We start from the raw sequence: 27351 nt of genomic DNA, 5'->3' as shown, positions 1-27351 counted from the left end.
AGAGAGAGATGGATGAATGGACTACAGAGAGCTCTACATTTCCTCAGAGGAGCTTAGAGGTCATTAGGGGTTCAGTGGAGGCCAAGTGGCACCATGTGAATCCATTTAAATGTTGGTCCCCATAGGGTTCCTTTGGAAAGAAAACAGTTTCATGGCTAAAAGTAATCCTGAAGCCTCTGCTCCAGTCCAGTCTCTGCAACTCGTAGATTTTGAGGGCCAGACAGGGGAGGGGCCTTTCCCAGTGTCCCACAGCCAGTTAATGGCCAACCTGAGACTGGGTCCACATCTTCTGACTTCCAGACCAAGGGGATTTCCTCCACCGACTTTGCCTTCTGTGGTTTGCATGAGGTTCCCATCTCCTCCTCTTCTTTTTCCAGGGGAAGGAGAAGTTCCTGGGCATCCTGAACAAATACATGGAAATCCATGGCACTGTGTACTACGAGAGCCAGCGGCCCCCTGAGGTGCCAGCCTTTGTGAAGAACCACGGCCTCTTACCACAACCTGAGTTTCAGCAGCTGCTGCGCAAGGCCAAAGTGAGCACCCATCCCCCACACCATTCTCACACGTGCCAGCTGCAGACACTGAGGTCACTACCCATGCCTGCCAGGCCTGCCACCATCACTCAGGCCCCTTCCACATGTGGACATAACCCAGCATGCTCTACTGTCCTGAGCCCCCCATCTGGCCAGAGCCCGGGGGCAGAGATATGGGTGCCCACCAGGCAGGAGAGGCCCTATAGAGAAAGCGACCTGAGCAGGGCCAGCAGAGCAGCAGAGCTGTGGCTCAGTGATAGGAAAGTAGAGTTGTGCTGCCCATCCGCCCCCTTGCAGTACCAGGCCAGCCAAATGGACTCCTGGGTCAGGTCTAACTTTTGGAGACACTGAGCTGGGGTGGTTGGGTGGGTGGAGAGAGGGGTGCTGGCTAGAATGCCATTGAGCCACGAGTCCTGAGTGACTGCTTCTGGGGTCCCTGAGCTGTACTCCTGGAGCAGCAATTGACACAGTGGACAAAACCCGACTGGACCCTGGAGTATCAGCTGAGGCTGGAGAGTCTTCAGCCAGCTTCTAGGCACCCCCACCCTCTTTTTTATGAGACAGGGTCTTGCTCTGTCACCCACGCTGGAGTGCAGTGGTGCAATCAGGGCTCACTGCAACCTTACACTCCTAGGCTCACACAGTCCCCTCACCTCCGCCTCCTGAGTGGCTGGGACTGTTGGCATACACCACCACACCTGGCTAATGTTTAAATTTTTTGTAGAGATGGTGTCTTCCTACGTTACCCAGGCTGGTGTCAAACTCCTGGGCTCAAGCGACCCTACCACCTCGGCCTCTCAAAGTGTTGGGATTATGGATGTGAGCCACTGCACCTGACCCCAGGCCCTCTCTTGATCTCACCATAGCTTCTTTCCCAAAGCATCTTGGGGGGGTGTGTGTGTGTATATGTGTGTGTGTGTGTTGGGGGCAGTGGAGATGCTCGTGTGCAGTGAATAACCTGAACAACCTCACAGAACAGCCTTGGATTCAGAATCATTTATTAAGTGCCTTCCAGGCCAGCCCTGTGCACTCCTAGCACAGGTTACTTAAAAAATAATAATTTTGGCCAGGCACGGTGGTTCACGCCTGTAATCCCAGCACTTTGGGAGGCCGAGGTGGGTGGATCATGAGGTTAGGAGATCGAGACTGTCCTGGCCAACATGATGAAACCCTGTCTCTACTAAAATCCAGAAAAAAAAAAAAAAGTTAGCTGGGCGTGGTGGCATGTGCCTATAGTCCCAGCTACTCAGGAGGGTGAGGCAGGGGAATTGCTTGAACCCAGGAGGCAGAGGTTACAGTGAGCTGAGATCATGCCACCATACTCCAGCCCAGTGACAGAGCAACACTCCATCTCAAAAAAAAAAAAAAAAAAAAAAAAAAAAAAAAAAATTCAACTTTTAGTTTAGGTTTAAGGGGTACATATGCAGGCTTGTTACCTGGGTATATTGCATAATGCTGAGGTTTGGGATATGAAGGATCTTGTCACCCAGGTAGTGAGCGTAGTACCCAGCAGTTAATTCTTCAGTCTTTACCCCTTCCTCCTCCCCACTCCAGGAGTCCCCAGTGTCTGTTGCTGCCATCTTTATGCCCATGAGTACCCAATGTTTAGCTCCCACTTATAAGTGAGAATATGCGGTATTTGGTTCCTGTTCCTGCTTTAATTCACTTAGGATATTGGCTTCCTGCTGTATCCATATTGCTGAAAAGGACATGATGTTGTTCTTTTTTTAAATGTCTGCATAGTATTTTATGGTGTTTATGTACCATATTTTCTTTATGTAAGCCACCGTTGATGGGCACCTGCGTTGGTTCCATGTCTTTGCTATTGTGAATAGCCTCGCACAAGTTAGGTGCTGAATAAATGTTTTTGGGGTGAGTGAGTGAGGTTCCTGGAGGTCTCTTGTAGGTGCGGGCCTGCACCTTTCTCGGCTTGAAACCCTTGCTCTTCTCTTCCTCCCTCCAGAATCATAAATCATAGCCTGATAGAGCAAGAAGAGACTATTGATAATAGCTAATTAGACCCCTTATTTCACAAATGGGGAAACTGAGGCCCAGAGAGGGGAAGTGCTTGCCCGTGGCACAAGATGTTCTGGGCTGGCTTTTCTGGCCCAGCTGCCTCCTGTGAATATCCTGAAGCCTAACCTTGTCCCCGGCATCCTGGGGCTGACCGGGCTGTGCGGTGCAGCGCTTCCTAACTACCGTGTGCCTCTTGACTTTGCAGCTCTTCATCGGGTTTGGCTTCCCCTACGAGGGCCCCGCCCCCCTGGAGGCCATCGCCAATGGCTGCATCTTCCTGCAGTCCCGCTTCAGCCCACCCCACAGCTCCCTCAACCACGAGTTCTTCCGAGGCAAGCCCACCTCCAGAGAGGTGAGTGAAAAGCATCCTGGTCCCCAATCAGGAGGGGCCAGGACAGAGACCCCTGCAGGTCCTGGAAGAGGCAGACTGAGATGTGGGGCAAAAGGAGATAGGACAAGTGGATGGGGTACCTTCCTTTGTCCCTGCCCCACTGGCAGGCACAGGGGCAGCTGCGATCTCTGTACCCTTGCCAGGTGTTCTCCCAGCATCCCTACGCGGAGAACTTCATCGGCAAGCCCCACGTGTGGACAGTCGACTACAACAACTCAGAGGAGTTCGAAGCTGCCATCAAGGCCATCATGAGAACTCAGGTGAGAGCAGCTACATGCCGTCCAGACCACCACTAGTCCACACTGCTGGTCTTTACTCTGATTAGAAAACGGTGCCCCTCTGGGTGAGTTCAGACTTGCAGGCCTGGGTTGACAAAGGTGTCCATCCCTCCCCTGGTCAGACACAGCTCTGAGCCCCGGCATGTGGACTGGGGAGTGGAATGGGGGCCCCCATTCATCTACTCAGGTGTAATGTGTGGGGAAATGCCTTTGTGCAGTGAGCAACCTGCACAACCTTACATGGATTCGAGAGCCCTGGATCTCGAATTGTTTATGGAGCACTTTTGAGGGCCAGGTGCTAAGTGAGTGTTTTCACGATGAATGTGTGGAGGTTCTTTAAACTGCTGCAGGTGTGGGTTTGCAGCCTTTACCCAGCACATTTCAAAATATAATGTGCACACAGACCATCTGTTAAATGCAGGGCAACGCTTTGAGTAGCAAGGGGGTAGAACACCCTGGGTCTCCAGCGAACGTGGGTGCTGGTGTGTGTAGGTTCACATGTGTGGGCTGGGTGAGAGTGAGGAGGGGCTTGTGCCTGATGCTCATCTCCACAGTGGGCATGTTTGTGGCTTTTGAGCATGCCTTGTGCTTGGCTGATTCCTTCATTCTGGGGAGGCTCAGACCTCAGGCTGAGCAAAAATAATCGCTCCAGGCCAGGCATGGTGGCTCATGCCTGTAATCCAGCACTTTGGGAGGCTGAGGCGGGCAGATCACTTGAGGCCAGGAGTTTGAGAGCAGCCTGGCCAACATGGCAGGTTTCTCAAAGTCAGGGGCTGTCTGAGATTGGATTCCTCCAGGAAGTAACATGAAAACAGGAATTTCAGCAGTAGCTTATTTGGGAGGCAACCCCAGGAAGCAGGGACGGAGGTGCCAGGTGAGGCAGGGTGGGTATCAGCAGGTGGCACCTGGAGCTCATCACCACGGGGGCCTCTGTGAGATGGGGTAGGTCACATCCCAGAGCTGTCCTGCCCGAGGAGAAGGAGGCTAGGGTAGGTATCCTCCTCTTCCCATCCATCTGTGGCTGAGGGTGGCGCCTGGGATGCCAGTTCCTGACACTTTTGACCTGCACATGGATGGGCTCAGCAGGCCAGAGACAGCCCTGAGGTGGAGTCACAGGTGACTGAGGGTGGGGCGCTGATGGTCCTGCTGCAGGGAGAGGTTGTGTGACCTTGTAATGCTGGGTCCTAGCAAAGCACCGGCCTAGACAGAGTGGGGAGGGATAAAAAGCTCCCTTACTAGCTCTCAACCCAGTGTTGTCCCCTGTCCTGGGCTGGTGGCTTAAGTTCTGGCAAGGCCTTATAGAGCACAAACAAATAGAGGCCAGGTACAGGGGCTCACACCTGTAATCTCTGCACTTTGGGAGGCTGAAGTGGGCGGATCACTTGAGGCCAGGAGTTCGAGACCAGCCTGGCCAACATGGTGAAACCCCATCTCTACTAAAAATACAAAAAAAAAAAAATTTAGACAGGTGTGGTGGCACACGACTGTGATCCTAACCACTCAGGAGGCTGAGGCAGGAGAATCGCTTGAACCTGGGAGGTACAGGTTACAGTGAGCCAAGATCATACCACTGCACTCCAGCTTGTGTGTCAGAGCAAGACTCCGTCTCAAAAAATTTTTAAAAAGACCAATAGGAACTTGGCCCCTTGGCCACGCCCTAGGAAGAGGGCCAGGTATTTGACTGGTACCAGTTCATAGGCTTAAATGGGGCTAGAAGTACCAGTGCCAGGAAGGAGGCCTTAGGTAGGGACCTCAGTGCATAGGAAAGAAGATTGAAGGGGGTTAACTGATTAATTTTACTGCTGGAAACTGACCCACCCCAGCCCACTGCATGGGGAAGCTGGCAGCAAGGTGCACAGGTAGTGAAGGGGGCTCCTCCCACCCCACAGTCTCCTCCTGCTCCTTCTCCCCACTTCTCCACCCACCTGCCTCTGCTCTCCTCCCTCTCCCCTCCCATTGCAAACCAATCCTCCAAGGCTTCTCCTACAGAGGGGCTTGAGCAAGGCTGGGGAGGAGGACTACATAGACTTTTCCAATGTGGGGAGCAGGGTTGGCCCAACCTCCAAGACTCATTGTTGAGCTGAATGAGGAAGACACTCCACCCTGTGGATAACTTGCCTCCTGGAGGCCCAGAAAGCAGGGTCAGGGGAGGGCTGTGTGCATGAAGGTGCTGGGATAGTCACAGGTATTTCTGGTTGGACACATAAGAAATTGACAACTGGGGGAAGGACTGAGTGTCTGGGGTGAGAGGAAACTTCCCTTTCATTGCTTTCCTGTTTGATTTCTTTTTTTTTACATGAACATCTGTTTAATTTTGTTAATTAATTAAAAAATAACAATTACAAAGGGATTAAGGAAGCAAGGTATTGCAAATCCGACCAGCTGAGACTTGTGCCGGGCCCCAAACCAGCCGAGGCCCCTCTGCCTTCAGGCCCCTCCTTTCTGTGGGCCCCACCCCTCCGCATAACAGTTCACCCCGTCTTACCTCACAGCAACTCAAAAACGTTCATGTGCCCAAGAGTCACCCAGGGGAGGGGCTTAAATGCAGATTCTCGAGTCCATCCCGCACCTTCCCATTTAATAGGACCCAGCTTTGCGTGGGAATCTGCATTTTAAATAAGAACTCTGGGTAATTCTAATAATCCCATTTTATTATTTTTTAAAAATATTCTTTTTATATTATTTGAATAGAGATGGGGTGGGGGGGTGTCTCACTTTGTTGCCCAGGCCAGTCTCGAACTCCTGGGCACAAGCGATCCGCCCGCCTCGGCCTCCAAAAGTGCAAGGACTACAGGCGTGAGCCACCATGCCCGGCCTAATAATTCTATTTTAGAAAACAGGTTTAGGGCCAGCTGGTGGAGGCTGAGAGCAAATGAGGGCCGCCATCAGGGGGAGTGGCTTGTTCAGCAAGTCCTGTGGCCTTTTACAGGGAAAGGGGGGGAGGAGCGGCCAGGATGGGGAGAAAGAGGTGAGAAGAGGAGGTGAGAAGAGGGAGATCTAACACACAGCCCAGCCAGCCCCCGGCCTGACAGCCATGGAAAACCAGGGCCCGGCACCGCTTCTGTGTCTCTGCACCTCCCCGGCTTTGCCTGTGGGCATCTCTGTGTCCACAGCAAGGCCATTCAAGGTGATGCCAACACCGGCCTCCGCTGCACCCCTCCCTCCTGTTATTCCCGCAGGCCAGCAGTTCCCAGGCAGGACCAGCACCTGTCACTCTGTCAAGACTGATGAGGGTGCACACCTGTAATTAGATCTAATGGGGGTGATTTCTAGGCCAGGCAGGCTGGCTCCTCCGGCAGGAGATTCGTGGCAGGCAGAATGTCATCCCTGGCTGTGAGTGTTCGCTTCACACAGGGACCTTTGAATTACCTTATGACAAGAGCTTCAGACACAGGAGCGAGAGTAACTCAGAGATCTGCTGTCACGGAGAGGGGGAGCGGCACTTGGAGGGGAAAGCTCTTCTCTGGGGAGTTTTATTTATAACCTGGGAGTGAAGCCTTGTCCCTGCAAGACCCCCAGAAGTGTGTGGGGCTCAGAGGCTCCCAGGACTTTGTTATGAGTATTTAGGGAACCAGCTGGGGCAGCAACTGGCTGCCAGGGTCTTCTTGGGCCATCAGCTTGGGAACGAGAGCAGGTCGGGACAGGGCTGTGCAGAGCATGGGGCTTTAAGGCTGGGCTGAGGATGGGACCTGCAGATTCTCCAGGACTTCGAAGTTGCCCCAGTGTTAAGAATACCCGTGCACAGTGCCGGGGGAAGTCAGTGCTGGGGCAATGTCTGGCTTCAAGGACATCGGTGACTGCTGCTTCCCTGGGACCCTTGAGTGTCAGGAATGTCCCCTTGGCCAGAGGCCCCAGGACGGGTCTCCTAAGAAACACAGGAAGCAAGACGGAGCTTGGCACAATTGCACTTTCTAGCACCACCCAACGCCAATGAGGAAGAAAGGAGGTGGTTGCAGGCTTGAATCAAACAGTTAGATTTCACCCACTGGCTAAAGACAGAAAAGTGGCCTCATTAGGAGATGGGCTGGGCCAGGTCAGGTGCCACCAGACATGTTGGGGTGGGGAGGTTGAAGGCTAAAACAGACCTTTCTCTGAGTCTGGGATGGCTCCTTCCTGGGTCCTGACCGCTGCCCCTGCCCTTCCAGGTAGGTGATTTCCCCCACAGTGCGCCGCGCTGGGCCTGAGAAGGTTAATGGAACAGGAAGGGGTTGGTTGATTAAGAAGTGGGGGGAGGCAAGAGTACCCCCTTACTCCTCTGTCACCTCTTCCCTCCATTTCCCTGGCTTCTTGGACCCCAATTACTCCATGCATCTGCCCACACGACAGGTTGCTGTGTGACTATTAGATATTTATTTATTTATTTTTGAGACAGAGTCTCGTCGTCACCCAGGCTGGGGTTTCACTAGTACAGTCTCGGCTCACTGCAACCTCCGCCTCCCAGGTTCAAGCGATTCTCCTGCCTCAGACTCCTAAGTAGCTGGGATTACAGGCACCTGCCACCATGCCCAGCTAATTTTTTTTGTAGTTTCAGTGGAGCCGGGTTTCACCATGTTGGCCAGGCCGGTCTCGAACTCCTGACCTCAGGCAATCCGCCCGCCTCGGCCTCCCAAAGTGCTGGGATTACAGGTGTGAGCCACCATGCCTGGACGACTATTAGATATTTAGACAGACAGCCCGTGGTCTCTGTTTGGGGGTTTGTGCCTGTGGGGGCAGGGCACTTTGCAAATGTCATCTCATTCCCGCCGACTGGGAGATGTCCCTATGTTCCTCTGCATGAACGTCCCATGTCTTGGGCAGGATACAGGCAGAGCTGGGGGTGCCTTTTCATTCCATGGCTATTTCCTGAGCACCCACTATATGCCAGGTACTGTGCCAGGCACCGGGGATTCAAAGTGAACAAGCCGTAGTCCCCACCCTCAAGGGGTTCATAAGTTCACGAGAGACATGAGGAATAAACAGGAGACAACACAGGGGCTCATTCTGTGCTGGGGGAAGTCTGGGGTGCTGGGAGCCACCACGGAAAGTGTTCCTGTAACAGGAGTGGGGGTGGGGTTCAGGGAAAGCTCCCTGGAGCCGGTGATGCCTGAGAGGGTGGGTGGGCTGTGGGAAGAGGAGGTGTCAAAGCCCAGGAGGGGACAGAGTATGAGCTTTATCCCCAGTGCAGTTGGGACCAGGACCTGGGAGGGGCGGGGAGGGATGAGGCTGGGCCTCGTGGGTCCTGAGCCTGAGTCCTGGAGGGTCTCATACTGGAGGGTATGCGGGGAACAGGGACTCTGAGCTGGGCGGAAGGGCCAGGTGGATGGGGTGGTCACCTCCCTGGGCATGGCACAGGATATGAGAGCCCACCAGACCTCCACTCCCAAGGCTGAGCATGGCAGGGCCCCCAACAGCTGGGCCTCCTCCCACGCTATGTGTCTTCCCGTCCCTCCCACAGGTAGACCCCTACCTACCCTATGAGTACACCTGCGAGGGGATGCTGGAGCGGATCCACGCCTATATCCAGCACCAGGTCAGTGAGCCCTCTGGTCTCTGCCCCAGATCCCGTCAGACCAGAGGAGGGGGCTGAGCCAGCTTCATTGTCTGCCCAGGGACCTGCACCCGTGAAGTCATCCAGCTCCCTGCTCCCTCCTCCAGCCTGTCCAGTCTGTTTTCCCAGAGTTCCCTCAGGGCTGGAGACAGGCAGGCCTGACTGCGGGTGTAGAAAGCAGCACTGCTCGGGGCACCCCTGCCCGGGGCCCAACTTTAGAGCTGAGCTCCATGGCACTAACAGAAACACAAAGACTTTCATTCTTAGAAAACAGTGGTTGGAAAGTCTGGTAACCGATTGGGATTTGGTAACTGGGAAGTGAAGATCCCCGGACTCCCCACCCACCCGCTAAGGATGGCAGTGAGACTGGAACAGGAGATTGGGATCTCTGCCCTGAGAAACCAAGGACAGCCCCACGGTTTTGAAAGCTCGGCTACCCCAGCCCCCCAAGGGAGCACCCGGGCAGGCAGCTGTCCCAGGAGTACACTCCTTTCTCCTCCCATGGGTGCTCAGAGTGCCTGGAAGTAGTGGGTGAGAAGGAGGATGTGCCCTATTCCTGGGGAGTCCTGGCCCCCCACTGCATCCTGGTGGGTCTAAGCCACCGTGAGGGCTGCCGGTGGCCCAGATGGAGCGCGGCTCTGCAGGTTCCAGGTCTCCAGGGTGATGCCTGGGGTGGGCCTTGGGCTCGGGGGCCCTGGGGCAGGTGGCTGTATGGCTGTGAGAAATTTCCACGGATAGCGCGTGGCCTCCCTTTCCATCTTGTTGGCCCCACCAGTGTTAGGGGCCGGGAGAGTCTGGTTCTCCCCTGTCCCTTTACAGATGGGAATACCGAGGCCCCCAGAAGGGAGAGCGTGTTCAGGTGACAGGGTGAGGGTCAGGGCCGTGGCCAGAACCCAGGACTGAACCCAGACAGGAAACTCACAGGAAGGCATTCGTGGGGCCCTCCGACCCCTGGAGTTGAACCCTGCAGGGAGAGCCTCACGGCCAGCCTGGGGCCGTGTCCCCATGGAGGGCAGGGCTCGTGGGCCCCAGAGTAGAAACCCCAGCCGGACCTGAGCGTCGAGGCTGCTCCAGGGCAGACAGGATGCAGAGGGCCCTGAATCCAAGTGCTGTTCTGCCATCCAACCCCAAGGCCCTGGGCAGGTGCTGTGACCTCTGAACCTCTATAATTCCTGTAAGCGATCTGGAGACATGAGTGTCCGTGAGAAGTAAATGAAATAATGCAGGTAAAGCTACCCGGTATTCAGTAAGCGCCCAATAGTGGTGGCTCATACTGGCACGGCAGGGCCACACCTTCAGGTGTCTCCCAGGCACACCTGGGTCACATTTCCCCGCCCTAACACTGCTCTCCTTCTTGTAGGACTTCTGTGTAGCTCCAGGCCCTGCCCTGCCAGGGGCCCACACCCCGCAGAGCCCCTTTGTCCTGGCCCCCAATGCCACCCACCTCGAGTGGGCTCAGAACGCCAGCTTGGCCCCTGCGGCCTGGCCCCCTGCACACTCCCTGCGGGCCTGGCTGGCCACACCTGGGAGGGCCTGCACCGACACCTGCCTGGACCACGGGTTGATCTGTGAGCCCTCCTTCTTCCCCTTCCTCAACAGCCAGGACGCCTTCCTCAAGTGAGTGTGCCCCCCACCCAGCCCCTATCCTCACTGGCCCAGCCGGGCTCACTGAGAGCTCTCACACCTAGAACCGGCCCTCAGCCCTGCCAGTCGGGGGGATTTAATGCTTTCCAATGAGTCAGGAAGGATCCAGAAGGGATCCTCCAGGCCATTATCCAGGTCACTGCTGCCCTACTCTTGGCCAAGCCCTAAACTACCAGGGAAAGCTCCTTCCAGTGCCTGCCGTCTTCCACCCACTCAGCCGCCTACACATCCTATTTGGGCATTGTCCTATCCCAGACCATGAAAACTGTCCCGGGTGCTCCTCCTACTGGGGCTGCCTGGGTCCCCAGCCCCTCCAGGCCAGGCCCCTCTCTTCTCCAGGGGTCCCTGGGTAGCACGTGGGATAAAGGAGCCGTAACACATCTCCTTACCCAGTCTGGGATGGGGATGGGCCAGAGAAGTGGGGCAGGCGGGTCTAGGCTCGGGGCAGCCCCTACCCTGCCCCAGCCCTTCTGCCCAAGTGACCAACGCTGAGTGACGGTGCTGTGCGGTGCCTGCCAGGCTGCAGGTGCCCTGTGACAGCACCGAATCGGAGATGAACCACCTGTACCCGGCCTTCGCCCAGCCCGGCCAGGAGTGCTACCTGCAGAAGGACCCTCTGCTCTTCAGCTGTGCCGGCTCCAACACCAAGTACCGCCGGCTCTGCCCGTGCCGCGACTTCCGCAAAGGCCAGGTGGCCTTGTGCCAGGGCTGTCTGTGAGTCCACCTCTGCCGCCCTGCCTGGCACCCATGCTGGCTCTCTCCTGCCACAGGAGAAAGCACCAGCAGGTTCTGAGCTCCGGCTGCTTGTCCTTCTTGCAACCCCTCCAGGCCGGAGCTTCCTTCCTTAGCCAGGAAGCTGGCAGAGGAGAGCCATGCGCAGGAATAGGAGGAGGCAGCACGCTGAGCCCCTGGGACCTCCCAGGCAGGCTCCTGGTTCTCTCCTGGGGACTCACGGCAGCATCATGGCCAAGAAGATGTCGGACTACTCAGAGTCCTCATAGCCCAGGAGCAGGTGGTCGGAGGCCCCTGGCTTTGTGCAAGGCCAGATCTGGGCCAGATGGTGAAAGGGGCCCAGTCATTCTTGGGCCCAGGATGGGGCCTCTAGACTTGCAAGGGAGAGGAGCAGGGACCAGACTGCCCTGTGGTCCCTGAAGGGTCCAAGGAGGGGCCCTCCCCATGGCCCTGGAGAGCAGGCCTGGGTGGTACCTGCTCCAGGCAGGGAAACTGGGGGCTCGCCCTCCTCCTAAGAGGGAAGCCAGGCACACAGGGCCCACTGGTGTTTGGGATGTGGACAGAGGGGCAGGGGGCTGGGAGAAGGCTAAGCTGAGGAGTCCTGTTTGTGCCTCCCCTTAGCCCCTTCCCTCCCGATTTCCCGATTCCCCCACCCTCCTTCTACACTTGAGGACCACAGTTGGGGGTGCAGGAACCACCCAAACCCTAGTTGAATTGTTTCTCTCTCCTGCTTGTTCCAACCCTTTTCACTCTGGGCTTCTCCCAAAACCCATCCCGGCATGACCTGTGACTGACTCCAGACGGTGGATTTGTTCCAAAGCCTCAATCCCTACCCCCTCCAAGGGGCAGGTTTCCACCCCAGCCTCAGAGAATGGGCTCTGGGACCCCCGCCCGGGGGTGGCCTTCATGCACCAGGCACTTCCACAGGTGCTGACTCCCCAACTCCCCAGCATCTTTTGCAGACGAGGGCTTGGGATGGAGCCTTAGCCCCATGGTACACCCTGCCCAGTTTCCAGTTGCCCTGTGTGCTTACCCCAGATAACCTCCCAGCCCATCAGTGCTGAGTCCTCATCCCTACCTCCAGCTTCCTCCGGCCTCAAACGGCCTCCAGATCTAGCCGTCCTTCTCCGAGTGGCATGCCTGCCCCGGGATGCCCCCTGTTCCTCCCCCCATGCCCAGAGCCCCGCCTGCCTCAGCGGGTCAGGCCTTCAGAACACTGCCACCCACCCAGTTTTATAATCCTGCTCCCACCCACCAACCTAGGTCTGCTCCTCCGCCCTTCCCAGGAGGCAGCTCCGGGATGCTGAGAGTTGGTGGAGGGGCGAGGCTGGACACTTCCCACGGGAGTCCCCTCCAGACATGGCTGGCCCCTGCAGCCGCAGAAACCACGATGGCAAAAAAAACTCATTGGTTCCCAAGGACTAACCTGTGGGGGAAAGCAATAGAGACACTCTTTTTCTCTCTTTTTTTAAAGATTTATTTCTTGAAATAATAAATATTTTATTGGGATGTGAGATGCAGAAGAGGAACTGTGCTGATTCTCATCTTCCTGTGGCATCCAGAGCTCGCCCAGGGTGGAGGGCAGATGGCCGGGGTCCCCGGGCTCTGCTCCGTGTCAGTTGGGGCACATGGGGCGCTAGGCCTGCGGAGCTGGGTGCTGTCTGCTTCAAGCCGCCCAAAGGAAGTCCCTGCTGATGGCAGAGACCCAGGGTCTCTTAGCTGCCCCAGAGCTGTGACTGCAGGCACCCTGACAAGCAGTGGCGAACTCAGTCATGTTCACCTCAGGCTGGCCTCCGCCTACCTCCAGCTGGCTGTGACAGTGGCAGCGTGAGGCCAGAGAACACAAATCCATTTTGATAAGAGCCTGAGCCACATCATGAGAAAATGAGCCAGTGTTTACTGCCTCAGGCACTGGGCTGAGAGTTTGTCCCATGCTTGAGTTGTCATTTCATGCACTCAGCTACCCTAGCAGGTAAGTGCTGTTGTATTAATATTTCCACTTTACAGCAAGAGGCACAGAGAGTTCAAGTAACTTGCCCAAGGTCACACAGCTTGTAAGCAGAGAGGTGAGATTTGCTCTAAAATGGGGATCATTTTCAAGTCGTGGTGAGGAGCAAATGGCTGGATAGAGTGACAGCCTGGCATGGTGACCCTGCATGCATGGTCTTTGCTCCAGGCTTTTTGTTTTTTTGAGATGGAGTCTCGCTCTGTCACCTAGGCTGGAGTGCAGTGGCATAATCATACCTCACTGCAACCTTCGCCTCCTGGGTTCAAGCAATTCTCCTGCCTCAGCCTCCTGAGTAGCTGGGACTACAGGTGCCCGCTACCACCCGGCTAATTTTTGTATTTAATAGAGACAGGGTTTCACCATGTTGGCCAGGCTGGTCTCAAACTCCTGACCTCAGGTGATCCACCCGCCTCAGCCTCCCAAAGTTCTGGGATTGCAAGCATGAGCTACCGTGCCCAGCCTTCGCTCCCGGTTTTATGTGATCCTATATTTGAGTCGCTGCACAATCAGGGCCTTCCTTCCAGCCGAGAGTTCTCCACTGGGGCAGTTTTGTTCCCTGGAGGACAGCTGGCACTGTTTTGGATTGTTGTGACTTGAGGCAGGGGTAGCATGCTATTAGCCTCTAGTGGGGTAGAGTCCAAGGATGCTGGCAGCATCCTCCAGTGCACAGGACAGCCCCACGACACAGGAAGATCTGGCCTGGAGCGTCAGCAGCGCCAAGCTTGACACACCCTGTTCCAGGCCAGTGGTTCTCAAATTTTGGCATGCATCAGAGTCACCTGATTCCTGAGCTTACTGAAACACAGGTTGCTGGGCCCCACCTGCAGAGTTTCTGATTCAGCAGGTCTGGGGTGGGACCCTGGGATTTGAGTCTTTAATAAGCTCCAGGTGGGTGGGAGGATTGCTTGAGCCCAGGAGTTTGAGACCAGCCTGGGCAACATAATGAGACCTTGTTTCTACCAAAAAAAAAAAAAAAAAAGAAAAAGAAAAGAAAGCCAAGGTTGGTGGCATGCACCTGTGTTCCCAGCTACTCAGGAGGCTGAGGTGGGAGGATGGCTTGAGCCTAGGAGTTTGAGGCTGCAGTGAGCCATGATTGTGCCACTGCACTGTAGCCTGGGCAACAGAGCAAGACCTTATCTCAAAAAAAAAAAAAAAAATGCCAGGCATGGTGGCTCACACCTGTAATCCCAGCACTTGGGAGCCCGATGCTTGAGTTGGAGACCAGCCTGGAGAACACAGACCTCATCTGTCTAAACAAAAACAAAAACAAACAAAAAAAACTCTGGGTGCTGCTGCTGCTACAGGGGGCAAGGGCTCACACTTTGAGAACAGCTGGTCTAGACCAAGCAGGTTCTAGAAGGTATTTCAAACATGAGAGTACCAATAACTCGATGCCAGTTTTTAATTAACAGTCACTATGGCCATTTCCTTGTTCCAGCATGTAATGCCAGGTAAGAGTCCTCATACAACCAAATCTGCTCAAGCTACGCCATCAGAATTCCTCCTGTCCCCTCATTTTACAGATGGAGGCCCGAAGAGACCAGAGGCCTGGTCCATATCGTGCAGCTGGAGGAAAAGCCCAGATCTCAGTCCCTCTCTGTCTCTGCTTCTGTCCCTCTCTGCTATGCTGCTTAAAAGAGGCTGAGAAAAAGATAGCTGAGCCAGGCATTTTCCATGGTCTTGTCCAGCAGGAGGGGGGTAGCGCTCAGAAACCTGGCCAAGGCCTTCTTTTAGGAACTGAACCTAGTTAGAAAAAAAACAAACAAAAAAAAGCCAGGTACAGTGGCTCACGCCTGTTTTCTCAGCATTTTGGGAGGCCAAAGTGGGAGAATCTGAGGTAGAAGGATCACTTAAGCCCAGGAGTTCAAGCAACATGGCAAGAACCCATCTCTACAAAAATTGTTATTATTTTTATTTTTTTGAGATGGAGTCTCACTCTGTCACCCAGGCTGGAGTACAGTGGTGGGATCTCGGCTCGCTGCAACCTCCGCCTCCTGGGTTTGAGCAATTCTCCTGCCTCAGCCTCCCGAGTAGCTGAGATTGCTAGGATTACAGGAACCTGCCACCACGCCCAGCTAATTTTTTGTATTTTTAGTAGAGACAGGGTTTTGCCATGTTAACCAGACTGGTTTCGAACTACTGACCTTAGGTGATCCACCCGCCTCGGCCTCCCAAAGTGCTGGAATTACAGGCATGACCCACTGCACCCAGCGTACAAAAATTATTTAAAAATTAGCTAGTGTGGTGGCAAGTGCCTGTGGTCCCAGCTACTCGGGAGGCTGAAGTGGGAGGATCCCTTGATCACTTGAGCCCGGGAGGTCCAGGCTACAGTGAACTGTGATTGTGCTGCACCACTGCACTCTAGCCTGAGTGACAGTGAGACCCTGTCTCAAAAAAAAAAAAAAAAAAAAGTTTTTTTTTTGAGCAGTTTTATGTTCACAGCAAAGTTGGGTGGAAAGTACAGAGATTTCCCATATGCCACCTCCCCCACATACACAGGCCAGCCCCACCATCCACATCCCCTACCAGAGTGGTCCATGCGTTCCAATCTATGAGCCCACACTGACATCATCAACCAAACACAGTTCACCTTGCAGCTCACTCCTGGTGCTGTGTATTCTACGTGTTTTGACAAATCTTGAATGAGATGTATCCACTATTACGGCACCATACAGAGTGGTTCCATTGCCCTAAAAGTCCTCTGTGCTCCCCTATACATCCCTCCCTCCTTCTAACCTTGGAAAACCACTGATCTTACGACCGTTTCCACAGCTTTACCTTTTCCAGATCATCAGGTAGTTGGAGCCCTTACAGTCTTCTTAGATTACAGCCTTCTCAGATTGGCTCCTTTCCCCTAGTAACGTGCATCTAAGATTCCTCCGCATCTTCTCATGGCTTGATGCCTCATTTCCATTTAGCCGTGAATAATATTCCATTGTCTGGATGCATCACAGTTTGTTTACAGATTCACCTACTGCAGGACATCTTGGTTGCCTCCAAGCTTTGGCAGTTCTGAATAAAGCTGCTATAAACGTTCACGTCCAAGTTTTTGAGTGGAATCCATTTTCTTTTCTATTTTCTTTTTTGCTTATAACAATCATAGTCATTTGTTTTGCTCACAGATCTGCAATTTGGGCAGGGCTTGGTGGAGGTAATTTGTCTCTGCTTCACGTGGCATCAGCTGAGGTGGCTCGCCCGGAGGCTGGAGAATCACTTCCAGGACAGCTCACTCGTGGCTGACAAGTTGGTGCTGTCAGCTGGGGAGCTCAGCAGGGGATTTGGGCTGGGGCCCGTGGTTCCCATCCACGTGGGCCTTTCCCAGGACTCTTGTGCTTCCTTGCAGCATGGTGGCTGGGTTCCCAGAGTGAACGTCCCAGGAGAACAAGATGGAAGTGAAAGGCATTTTTTTTTCTTTTAACTAGCCTTGGAAGCCACACGCTGTCGATGCTGGCATTCTCTATTGGTGGAGGGAGTCACAAAGCCCCTCCTGCTACAGTTCGTGAGGAGGAAACATAGATGCCACCTCTCAATGGGAGGGGTGTCAAAGTCACAGTAGAAGAAGCGCTCGTGGAATGGGATATAGTGTTGCCTCTATCTTTGGAAAATATCATCTGCCAAAGATGCATCTTGGTCTTCCAGCATTTCTGGACTCTTGCCCTCATCTGGTCCAAGATGGCTCCCTTCTAAGGCCTCATTCCATCCAACGAAAGAGAAAAAGGAGAGGGGGGGAGTCAGCTCATGCCAATTCTGATTGTGCTGCATTGGCCAGAGCTTAGTCACATGGCCATACCTAGGTTTACCGGTTTGTTGTAAAGGATTTTGCAGAGGATACAGATGAAGAGATGTGTAGGGCGAGGTATGAGGGGGGCGGAGGACATGGAACTTCCATGCCCTCCCTGGATGGCCACCTTCCAGGAACCTCCACATGTGCAGCTGTCCAGAAGCTCCTGGACACAATTTCCAACTAATTCAGGTAAATGCCAAGGAACACGATTGCTGGATCATATGGTAAAAGTACGTTTAGCTTTGTAAGAAACTGCTAAGCTGTCTTCCAAAATGGCTGCAGCATTTTGTATTACCAGCCCTGAATGAGAATTCCTATTGTTCCACAGCCTCATCAGCATTTGGGGTTGTTAGTGTTTTGGATTTGGGCCATTCTGATAGATGTGCAGTGGTATCTCATTGCTGTTTTAATTTGCATTTCCCTGATAACATATGATGTGACATATATATTTATTTGCCATCTGTGTATCATCTTTGGCGAGGTGTCTGTTCAGGTCTTTTGCCCATTTTTTAATTGAGTTGTTTTCTTATTGCTGAGTTTTAATAGGTCTTTATATATCAGCCTACTTTTGAATCCTGTCTGAACTTTTAAATGAAGCTGGAGGGGCTGGCTGGCAGTAGAGGGAGAGAAGTTGAGAATTAGAACGAATTTGCAGCCCCAGATGTCAGTGCCAGGCAGAGCTGCGGCTCCCATGCCTGCCTCTGAAGTTGGCCACGCCTCCTTCAGCCCTGGCCCAACTCTGAACAGTGGAGGGAAGGGCAGGCACGAGCTGGCCTCAGCACCACCCTGCCAGGTGACCACCCCTCCCCACGCACAGGTGAGGAAACAGGTGTGATGAAGTCCCTCAGCCTGTGGACTCACCTGAGGAGCCAATTAAGCCAAAAACCAAAATATCTAGGCAGGGCCAGGCACGGTGGCTCACGCCCACAATCCCAGCACTTTAGGAGGCCAAGGCGGGCAGATCACTTGAGGTCAGGAGTTCGAGACCAGCCTGACCAACATGGTGAAACCCTGTCTCTACTAAAAATACAAAAATTAGCTGGGCATGGTGGTGCACGCCTGTAATCCCAGCTACTTGGGAGGCTGAGGCAGGAGAATCACTTGAGCCTAGGAGGTGGAGGTTGAGACTCCATCTCAAAAAAAAAAAAAAAAAAAAATTTCTTAGAGTCAGGGTCTCACTCTGTCACCCAGGCTGGAGCTCTCAAACTTCTGGGCTCAAGCAATCTTCCCACTTCAGCTTCCTGAGTAGCTGGGGCCACAGGCGAGTGTCACCAAACCTGGCTAATTTTTTTTTATAGAGATGGGTGGTGGAGGGGGGGTCTCACTATGTTGCGTAGACTTGTGTCAAACTCCTAGGCTCAAGCGATCCTCCCACCTCGGCCTCCCCAAGTGCTGGGATTACAGGCGTGAGCCACCGCACCCAGCTAGGCATCCGAGTTTCATAAAGCACTCCTCTGTGTGTCTAATGTGGTTCTGCTGTGAACCACTGCACTCACCCATCATACCTGGCTAGCTCCTCTGCAGCCCTCGTGGCTTTGCCCTCCAAGGAGTTGCGTACCAACTTGGGGAGGCCTCATTTGAAGCCTTGGCCTCCAGCCCCAGCACGTGGGCTGACGCAACTTCTCTTGCAGCCCAGGGTCCACTAGGCTGAGCCCAGTGGAGGAAAAGGTGGGGGATCCAGCTGGACCTGGGGGCAAAGGATGCAAACAGGCCTCGGTGGCTCCAAGACAGTCCTGAAGTTCAAGGGCACGAGAAATAACATGAGTGGGAGGCTGGTAACGAGTTCCATCCCCCAGAGCCAGGAAAGCTGGAGGGCAGCAGAGGGGACAGGGTCCCAGCTCCCAGCAGGCCTGTAGGAGGCCAGCTGCCTGTGGAGGTCCAGGAGGCAGTCCCTACCCTGGGTTCTTCTCTTGGCAGCCAAGGCACCCTCTTAACTGGGCCTGGCGGGGCTGGAGGCCGAGCAGCTAGACCTGGTGGACCTGCCTTCCCTGTGCTCTGGCCCTGCGGCTGCCCCAACTCCCTCGGCTGACTTAGAAGGCTCCCAAAGACTCCGTATGTTCCCTAACCCCACCTTCCCACACCCTCCCCTGGGGAAGATCTGACCTCTGGGGGTCAAGAGCAGTTTGGGGTCTCAAAAAAGAGGTCCGCAGGGTTTAGGTTTATCCACCCCTTTCTGCCTGACCGCACTGGCTCCTCCATGTATTGGCCTAGCACTCTCTAAAAGGGATCAATGCATTCCCTTAATGGGGACGGGGTCCTCTTTTCAGGACTGTGCTAGGGAGAGGCTGCCCTGCTCCTCCTTGGCTGTGCAGGCGCAGACCCCGCCATCCCATCCCGACAAGCCCGGCTCAGAAGGGAAGATGGGGTGAAAGCCCTGTCACAGTCCTCGCAACAGCACCGAGCTCCTCGCCGGGCTGGCACCCGGCACCCAACCTGCTGCTGCAGAACTTCCTCTTAGTTTGCACTTCAGCTTCCTCCTCTGTAGAATAAGGGACATCATCCTGGGACACAGGTGTTGAGGACTAAAGGAGGTAAGGCAGGTAAGATTCCAGGTGCTGCCACTGAGATGAGGTGGCTGTTGATGACTGCAAGGCACTCAGCTGCTCTCGGGAGCCGCACTGTCTCCAGGGGCAAGGAGCTGCCGCCCCTCCTGGCAGGAGAGCACAGGCTCAAGTGGTCCCCGGTTCCCAGCCTGCTGCCACCCAAGATTAGAAACCCCAAACCTGGGGGGCCTTCTCCTCACCGCGGCTGCTGGAGGGGTGGCTGTCCTCGGGCAGAACAACGCAGAAGATGCTGTGGGTTGAATTATGTTCCCCCACAAAAGATGCATTGAAGGCACCCCTGGTGCCTGTGAATAGGATCTTACTTGGAAATAGGGTGTTTCCAGATGTTCATCAATTTGAGAGGAGGCCAGACTGGATTAGCACGGGTCCTAAGCCTGATGACTGGTGTCCTTATCAGAAGAGGACCCAGGGACACACAGGGAGAAATCCCTGTGAAGACAGAGGCAGAGATCAGAGCCATGCAGCTGCCCCAGCAAATACTAAGGGCTGCTGGTGACTGCCGGAAGGTGGGAGGGCAAAGAAGGACCCTTCTCTAGCGCCTTCAGAGGGAACACGGCCCTGCTGGCACCCTGATGCTGGACTTCGGGCCTCCAGAACTGTGAGGAAATAGGCTCCTGTGGTTTTAAGCCACAGCTGTGGTAAGTTAACTATAACAGCCCAGGGAGGCACATACAGAAGGGTCAGACTTCTGCCTTTGAAGATAATAAGAGGCCGAGCTACACGTCCTGACTCAGGAGTTAAACGGCCCCCCGGTCAGGCTGCTGGCTCCAGTGTGCAGCCCGCTTTATCTTTTCTCAGAAAAGCAAAGTGTTTGCTGAAGAAAAGCCTCGAAGGAAAAAGAACGCAGCCCCCCAGGGATCCAGACCAGTCCCCCCGCCCCAAATAAACACCCACAACACAGACCTTCAGGGCACCTGGGGTGCAGAATCCAGGCGCTTATAGCAGGAGACAGGGGTGGTCCTCAAGCTGGACTTTTCAGGTTGATTCTGTGCTCCTCTGGGACTGGCCCCCCTCACTCGAGTCAGCCTGAGATCATCTCCGGGTCTCAGCTAAAAATAGTCCAGGCTCCGATGTCTGCATATATTTGAATATTGGGCTCAAGAGACCATGATTCTGGGGAAACGGTGCAGCTGGTTCCCCCTGATGTTGGGGCGTGAAGCCAACAGAGCACTTTCTCCCCATTCAACTCTCACCTCTCACAGCTGCCCAGGCCTGACCACCAGCCGCCTCTTCCTTAGAGAACCTTTGCCGGGGGTCTTCTCCAGCCTGGGGCCCCATGGAGTAGCCCAGAGCTGGGTGGGATTTGGCTTTTGGAGTGCTGGGAGAGTTTCAGGCTGGGGTCTCAGCCCTGGGAGGGCTCCTTGGGCCCACAGAAGATACCCCTGGCCCCCATGGCTCCCCCAGCCCCATGCTGGTGCCCACCCGATCCTTGGACCTCTGAAGGTGGAGGGTGGGTAGAGACTATGAATCCCCCAGCCTTGTCTCAAGCCAGATTTAGACACCCTCACTTTCCCCTCTCTTTTCCCTCTCCCCATCACCATCCGTTCAGCAAACATTCTCCCAGGAGCAGTGCTTGGTAAGGCACTAGGCCTGGAGGGTACAGTCTCCTGTCTAGTGGCTGAGTCCCGAGCCCCTGTGTCCAGGGCTGGGACCTGCTGGGGACTTAAGCCGGCTTCTTGAATCTGCTGGTGCCTGGTTTTCATCAGTTCTGGAGACCGCTCTGCCAGTATCTCCAATCTTCCTTTTCCCAATGACAGACCCCCCCCCATCTGCCGGTGCTGGGGATGGGTGTTTTTCTCTGTCCTTCCACAGAGGCCGCAGTCCTGAAGGGGCCTGGCTTTCCGCAGGGGTCTCGATTCTGCATGTCCATCCCCAAGGCCACACCTCTCATCTCCATAGAGGAGTCAGAGTCCAAGCCCTGGACCCCAGGACCGGGAAGCCTCGGCCCGCGCAGGCCACACTCACGCGGCCACCATCTGGTTTTCAGCTCCTGGTTCACTCTGGCCCTTGGGCTTCCCCTCCTTGCAAGCTCATCTCTGCCTTAAGCTGGATGTGGTTGCTTGTGGTGGTTCCTTTCCTTTTCTTTGCATTTTCCTTTCCTTTCTCTTCTTTCTTTTTCTTTCTCTTCTTCTCCACTTCTCTCCCCTCTGCTTTTCTTCTCTTCTCTTGACTGAGTCTCGTGCTCTGTCACCCAGGCTGGAGTGCAGTGGCGCGATCCTGGATCACTACAACCTCCACCTCCTGGGTTCAAGCAATTCTTCCGCCTCAGCCTCTCACGTAGCTGGAGTTACAGGCTCCCACCACTCCTGGCTATTTTTTTGTATTTTTAGTAGAGATAGGGTTTCGCCATGCTGGCCAGGCTGATCTCGCACTCCTGACCTCAAGTGATCTTGGCCTTGGCCTCCCAAAGTGCTAGGGTGACAGAGCCACCGCGCCCGGCCGGTTTCTTTTATTTTCTGGTGTTTCATAAAGAAAGGCTGCCCAGTTCCCGTGCCTGACATAGGACGAAGTTGTCAACCTTCCCAGAGGTGCTTTCATGTAAAGAGTGACTTCTCTCCTGGGATATAATAAAGAACGTAGGCCATGGAGTCAGACAGCCCCGGGGTCAAACCCTGTTTTGGGCCCCCATCACTAGCTGTGACCCACAGAGTTTACCTCTCTGAAATTTTGTTCCATCACCTGGTTAAATACCACTGTGTTGGAAACAAATGGCCACAAATTTAGTGGCATAAAATAACACAATATATCTTACAGTCCTGAACATCAGAAGTCTGGAACGGCCCTCACTGGGCTAAAATCAATGTGTCAGCAGGGCTGCCTGCATCCCTCTTGGAGGCTGTAGCAGAATCAATTTTCTTCCTCTTCTGTTTTCTAGAGGCTGCCTGCACTCCCTGGTTCTTGATTCCTTCCTGCATCTTTAGAACCAGCAATGACCAGTCAAGTCCTTCCTGTATATCTCATCCCTCTGATGCTGACTCTCCTGCCTCCCTCTTTTTTTTTTTTTTTTTTTTTTGGAGAGAGGGTCTCATTCTGTTGCCCAGGTTGGAGTGCACTGGTGTGAGCACAGCTTACTGCAGCCTCAACTTCCTAGGCTCAAGTGATCCTCCCACCTTAGCCTCCCAGGTAGCTGGGACTACAGGTATGTGCCTCCATGCCCAGCTAATTGTTATATTTTTAGTAGAAATGGGGTTTTGTTGTGTTGCCCAGACTGGTCTCGAACTCCTGAGCTCAAGCGATCTGGCCACCTTGGCCTCCCAAAGTGCTGGGATTACAGGCATAAGCCACTGCACCAGGCCTTCAAATGTTAATCTCATCCAGAAACACTCTCAGAGAAACACCCAGAATGTTTGACCAGTACCTGAGTACCCCATGGCCCAGTCAAGCTGACAGATAAAATTACTCACCATGACCTCCTTTCAGGGAAGGAGTAAATCTCATCACACACACAAAGGTGCTGGGGTCAGCTCCCATGAGCTGCCAGAGATGGTTGTTAGATTTTCAGGAATTTTGCAAGCCAGTTGTTAAATTGTTAGTATCTCCAGACTGGCCAGGGTGGGAGTATTACACCATGGAAACTGGCAAGCACTAGAAATCAGGACTTGTTATTTCTTATTTGCATTTTTCCTTGTTCTAGATTTTGTATATAAAGATCATTGTGATCCCTTATACACAGCTTTCCTTGGGGCATACACACACACACACACACACACATACACATACACACACCCCTATATATATACACACACCTATATCTATCTATATATATATACCTATATCTATATACCTATATATATATCTATATCTATCTATCTATCTATCTATCTATCTATCTATCTATCTATCCATCCATCCATATATTTTTTTGAGACCGAGTCTTACTCTTTTGCCCAGGCTGGAGTGCAGTGGTGTGATCTTGGCTCACTGCAGCCTCCGCCTTCTGGGTTCAAGCGATTCTCTTGCCTCAGCCTCCCTAGTAGCTGGGATTACAGGCACCTGCCACCACACCCGCTAATTTTTGTATTTTTAGTAGAGACGGGGTTTCAGCATGTTGGCCAGGCTGGTCTCCAACTCCTGACCTCAAGTGATCCGCCCATCTCGGCCTCCCAAAGTGCTGACTTTGGGGTATAATTTATCACCATTCTTCCCGAGATTAGTTAAGTAATGTGCATCAAAGCCTTAAAAACACATGTCCTATGATCAGGTAATTTCACCTTTAGAAATGTCAGTGAGGGGCCGGGCGTGGTGGCTCAAACCTGTAATCCCAGCACTTTGGGAGGCCGAGGCAGGCGGATCTCGAAGTCAGGAGATCGAGACCATCCTGGCTAACACGGTGAAACCCCGTCTCTACTAAAAAAATACAAAAAACCAGCCAGGCAAGGTGGCGGGCGCCTGTAGTCCCAGCTCCTCGGGAGGCTGAGGCAGGAGAATGGCGTAAACCTGGGAGGCGGAGCTTGCAATGAGCTGAGATCTGGCCACTGCACTCCAGCCTGGGCGACGGAGCAAGACTCTGTCTCAAAAAAAAAAAAAAAAAAAAGAAATGTCACCGAGGTAAGTGAATGAGGGTATGGGTAGATATTTATGCAAAAGCCTGTTCATCAGATTTGTTTAGAATAATGAAAAGTGGGGAATGGCCCAGTAGTGAGGAGCTGGTAAGTGAAGGGACCTGTACGCCCCTACAGTGGAATATTACAGAACCATGAATAATGAATTGGTAGGCCAGGTGCAGTGGCCTGTAATCCCAGCACTTTGGGAGATCGAGGTGGGAGGATCACTTGAGCTCAGGAGTTCGAGACCAGCTTGGGCAACATGGCGAAACCCCATCTCTACAAACAAAATTACAAAAATTAGGCAGGTGTGGTGGTGCTGCGCCTGTAGTCCCAGGTACTTAGGAGGCTGAGGTGGGAAGATCACTTGAGCCTGGGAGGTTGAGGCTGCAGTGAGCCGAGATCGCGCCCCTGCACTCCAGCCTGGGTAACAGAGCGAGACCCCGTCTCAAAAGAAAAAAAGAAGAAGAAAGAAATGTTGGATGATTGTTTTGTTTCTGGAGAGCGAGCTTACCAGTTCACCACTGACCACACGTGTCAGGTGCCTTGGCTGGTGGTAATGGTAATTCTCTTCTCTTCCCCACTTTGCCGAAGACAGAAGTCTTCATTATCCAGTGAAAGAGCTTCCCAAAGGTGAAGTGCCACCCTGGTGGAAGGTATTTTTGTCTGGTGTGGCCCATGGCTCCTCTAGGCCCTCCTTTCCCTCAGCCCTGCCCCACACTCTGGAAGCCCCGCCTCAGTCCAGAGTCTCCTGCACCCCAGCCCGGGGCCAGGCGAGCTGGTTGAAGCCAGCACAGGCAGCTCCTCTGAGCCTGCTCATCGAGGATTTGACAGTCAATGTGTGACTTGCGGTCTGAGAGTGGCCCTGCCTCCCCTTGCCACTACTTAAGAAAATAATTCATAATAATTAATGAATAAACTGGGTTTATTGAGAGCCATTTACCACAAAAGGCCTCAGGGTACACTGCACTCAAGCATAATTAAAAGTGGCATCTTTTAAACGTCAATTTGAAATGGAACACTGGCTTGGTTGCCCAGTACAGTCTGGGCCTCTCTCTGATTCCACCTTTGCAGATGGAGCCTGAGATGATGGGAGGAGGAGGGGGGGTTGGTCCTGAGGGTGAGGGTACAGCCAGAAACCGTGGGGAGGACCTGGAGGAGTGTGGTCCCAAAAATCAGAGTGGGTCTTCAGTCTGAGAGGGCTGGTGCAGCCATGGCCACCAGCAGGGAGGGAACAGGATGGCCTGGAAGCAGGTGACCGTTTGCTACAGAGGGAGAGGATGAAATCCCTGGTGCCAAACTCAGGCCACTTGGCCCCTGCATGCCAGCTGAGTCTAAAGGGAACAGGTTTCCCCAATTAGGCCCAGTGCCCTGTGCTCCTTCCCTGGCCAGGGAAGGTGATTCATTCATTCATTCATTCATTCATGCATCAAGAGTTTATTGAGAACCTGCTGCCTGCAAGCACCACACTCTGGAGCTACAGCTGTGCACCAAAGAAGGCGCCCGCTCTTGGGGAGCTTATAATGCAGTTGGCAGAAGACAGACAATAAACAAATATTTAATACATGTCATAGAGAAACTCACAGCAAGAGGGCGAGGGAGTGTGGAAGGTGGGAAGGTAGTCCTGGGTTTCTAGGGAGATCTCAAGGACATGACATTTGGGCAGGAAGTGAGGGAGTGAGCTAAAGGGACGAGGTACCTGTTCCAGGTAGCAGGAACAGCCTGTGCAAAGGCCCTGAGGCAGGTGCAAGATGGAGGAAAGAGGCTAGCGTGGGTGGAGCAGAGCAGGGAGGGTAGAGTGAGGATCAGACCCATTCTCTGTAAGAGTTGCTGAACTCCAGCCCTGTGGGTGGCCCTGGACCTGACCCTCGAGATATAGTGGTAAACATAGCCATCCTCATCCTCAAAAAGCTCAGCATCTATAGGGAGGGCCCCACCATGGAGAGGCGCTTAGATGGGTGGTGGTGAGATATGCGGCTCCTGGGGGCTTCTGATTGGCCAGGTGGGAGCACTGACCTGAAAAGCCTGGCCAGGCGTGGTGGCTCACGCCTATAATCCTAGCACTTTGGGAGGCCGAGGCGGGTGGATCACCTAAGGTCAGGAGGTTGAGACCAGCCTGACCAACACGGAGAAACCCTGTCTCTACTGAAAATACAAAATTAGCCGGCTTGGTGGCACAAGCCTGTAATCCCAGCTACTTGAGAGGCTGAGGCAGGAGAATCACTTGACCCAGGAGGCAGAGGTTGCAGTGAGCCGAAATTGCGCCATTGCACTCCAGCCTGGGCAATAAGAGCAAAACTCCATCTCAAAAACAAACAAACAAACAAAAGCCTGGGCATCCCGACTTACACAAGGGATAAGCCTGGAGAGCCCTCCCTCCACATCTCTTACCTCTCAGGAGCCCCCAGGGTGGGCCTGGGAAGCAGCCTCACCTTAGAAGCTGTATCCCACTCACTTCCCATCTCTTTCCCACCGGCTTCTCTCCCTGCTGCCCTGGCTGTGGAGACCCCCTTAGAAACCACTGCTGCCCCCAACCCACAACATGAGTCTGGGACTCACCACTGACTCCGGATAATGATTGGGTCCTTCCCTCCTCCTGGGGGAAATATGCGCGGGCCCCTCGCGGAGGCGAGCTGTCTTCAGCCTCGAGCACGTGGACCGTCTGCAGGTGCGCTGCTCCATGTCCCTTGCTGGGAAACCCTATTCACTGGCTCTTGATCTTTCTGTAAAATCAGGGGACACTTATCCCTTGGTATCCCAAATAAGGCTAACGAAAGCTCCACGAGGGTGACATGGTGGAACCCCAATTCCTGCCAGGATCGAGAGAGGTAGTAATCGGGATTAGAAGGGTGTCCACACCTGCAAGAACAATCTCCCGGCTGTCCCTGAGAGTCCAGGCTGTGGGCTGCAGACCAAACCTTTCTGCTTCTTCTCATCAGTCAGCCTGTTCCAGGGCCCAGAACAGATGCCATGTTTGAGGAATCCCACTTTCGGGCAAGGCTGGATGCAGGGCAGGGAACACCTGGATGTGAGGTGGCCTGGCACTGGATAGGAATACAGGAAAAGCAAAGACCAGGCATGCTGGCTCACGCCTGTAATCCCAACACTTGGGAGGCCAAGGCGGGTGGATCACCTGAGGTCAGGAGTTTGAAACCAGCTGGTCAACATGGTGAAATCCCATCTGTACTGAAAACAAACAAATATTAGCCAGGCGTGGTGGCACAGGCCTGTAGTCCCAGCTACTTGGGAGGCTGAGGCAGGAGAATCACTTGAACCTGGGAGGCAGAAGTTGCAGTGAGCCAAGATTGTACCACTGCACTCCAGCCTGGG

At 53.9% G+C, this 27351-nt stretch overlaps 3 protein-coding genes across 16 annotated transcripts in view; 1 reads left to right on the top strand and 2 right to left on the bottom strand.

Annotated features, from left to right (window-relative positions):
- The window catches only part of MGAT5B (alpha-1,6-mannosylglycoprotein 6-beta-N-acetylglucosaminyltransferase B), an 81446-nt gene extending 68799 nt beyond the window's left edge, over positions 1-12647 (top strand). For both annotated transcript variants that reach the window (XM_050764222.1, XM_050764221.1), the window contains 6 exons: positions 378-533; positions 2755-2901; positions 3084-3200; positions 8653-8727; positions 10106-10362; positions 10909-12647. In XM_050764222.1, the coding sequence (XP_050620179.1) occupies positions 378-533; positions 2755-2901; positions 3084-3200; positions 8653-8727; positions 10106-10362; positions 10909-11107 (951 nt within the window). In that variant the 3' untranslated portion in view covers positions 11108-12647. The remainder of the gene's footprint in view (positions 1-377; positions 534-2754; positions 2902-3083; positions 3201-8652; positions 8728-10105; positions 10363-10908) is intronic.
- Positions 1-27351, bottom strand: part of MXRA7 (matrix remodeling associated 7) — a 1130960-nt gene that overhangs the window by 247218 nt on the left and 856391 nt on the right. Inside the window, exon 1 of one of the 13 annotated variants that reach the window (XM_050764465.1) lies at positions 21007-21010. The exons of the other annotated variants lie outside the window; for them this stretch is intronic. The gene's annotated coding sequence lies outside the window, so the exon portion shown is untranslated. Of the gene's footprint in view, positions 1-21006; positions 21011-27351 lie in introns of those variants that run through there. 13 annotated transcript variants of the gene reach the window in all.
- JMJD6 (jumonji domain containing 6, arginine demethylase and lysine hydroxylase) overlaps positions 1-27351 on the bottom strand; it is a 1042475-nt gene that overhangs the window by 208458 nt on the left and 806666 nt on the right. The gene's annotated exons all lie outside the window — the stretch shown is intronic.

This window comes from Macaca thibetana, chromosome 16, assembly GCF_024542745.1.
Source record: "Macaca thibetana thibetana isolate TM-01 chromosome 16, ASM2454274v1, whole genome shotgun sequence".
Lineage (NCBI taxonomy): Eukaryota > Metazoa > Chordata > Mammalia > Primates > Cercopithecidae > Macaca > Macaca thibetana.
The sequence above is the reverse complement of the archived record's forward strand: the minus strand, read 5'-3'. Positions and strand labels throughout refer to the sequence as shown.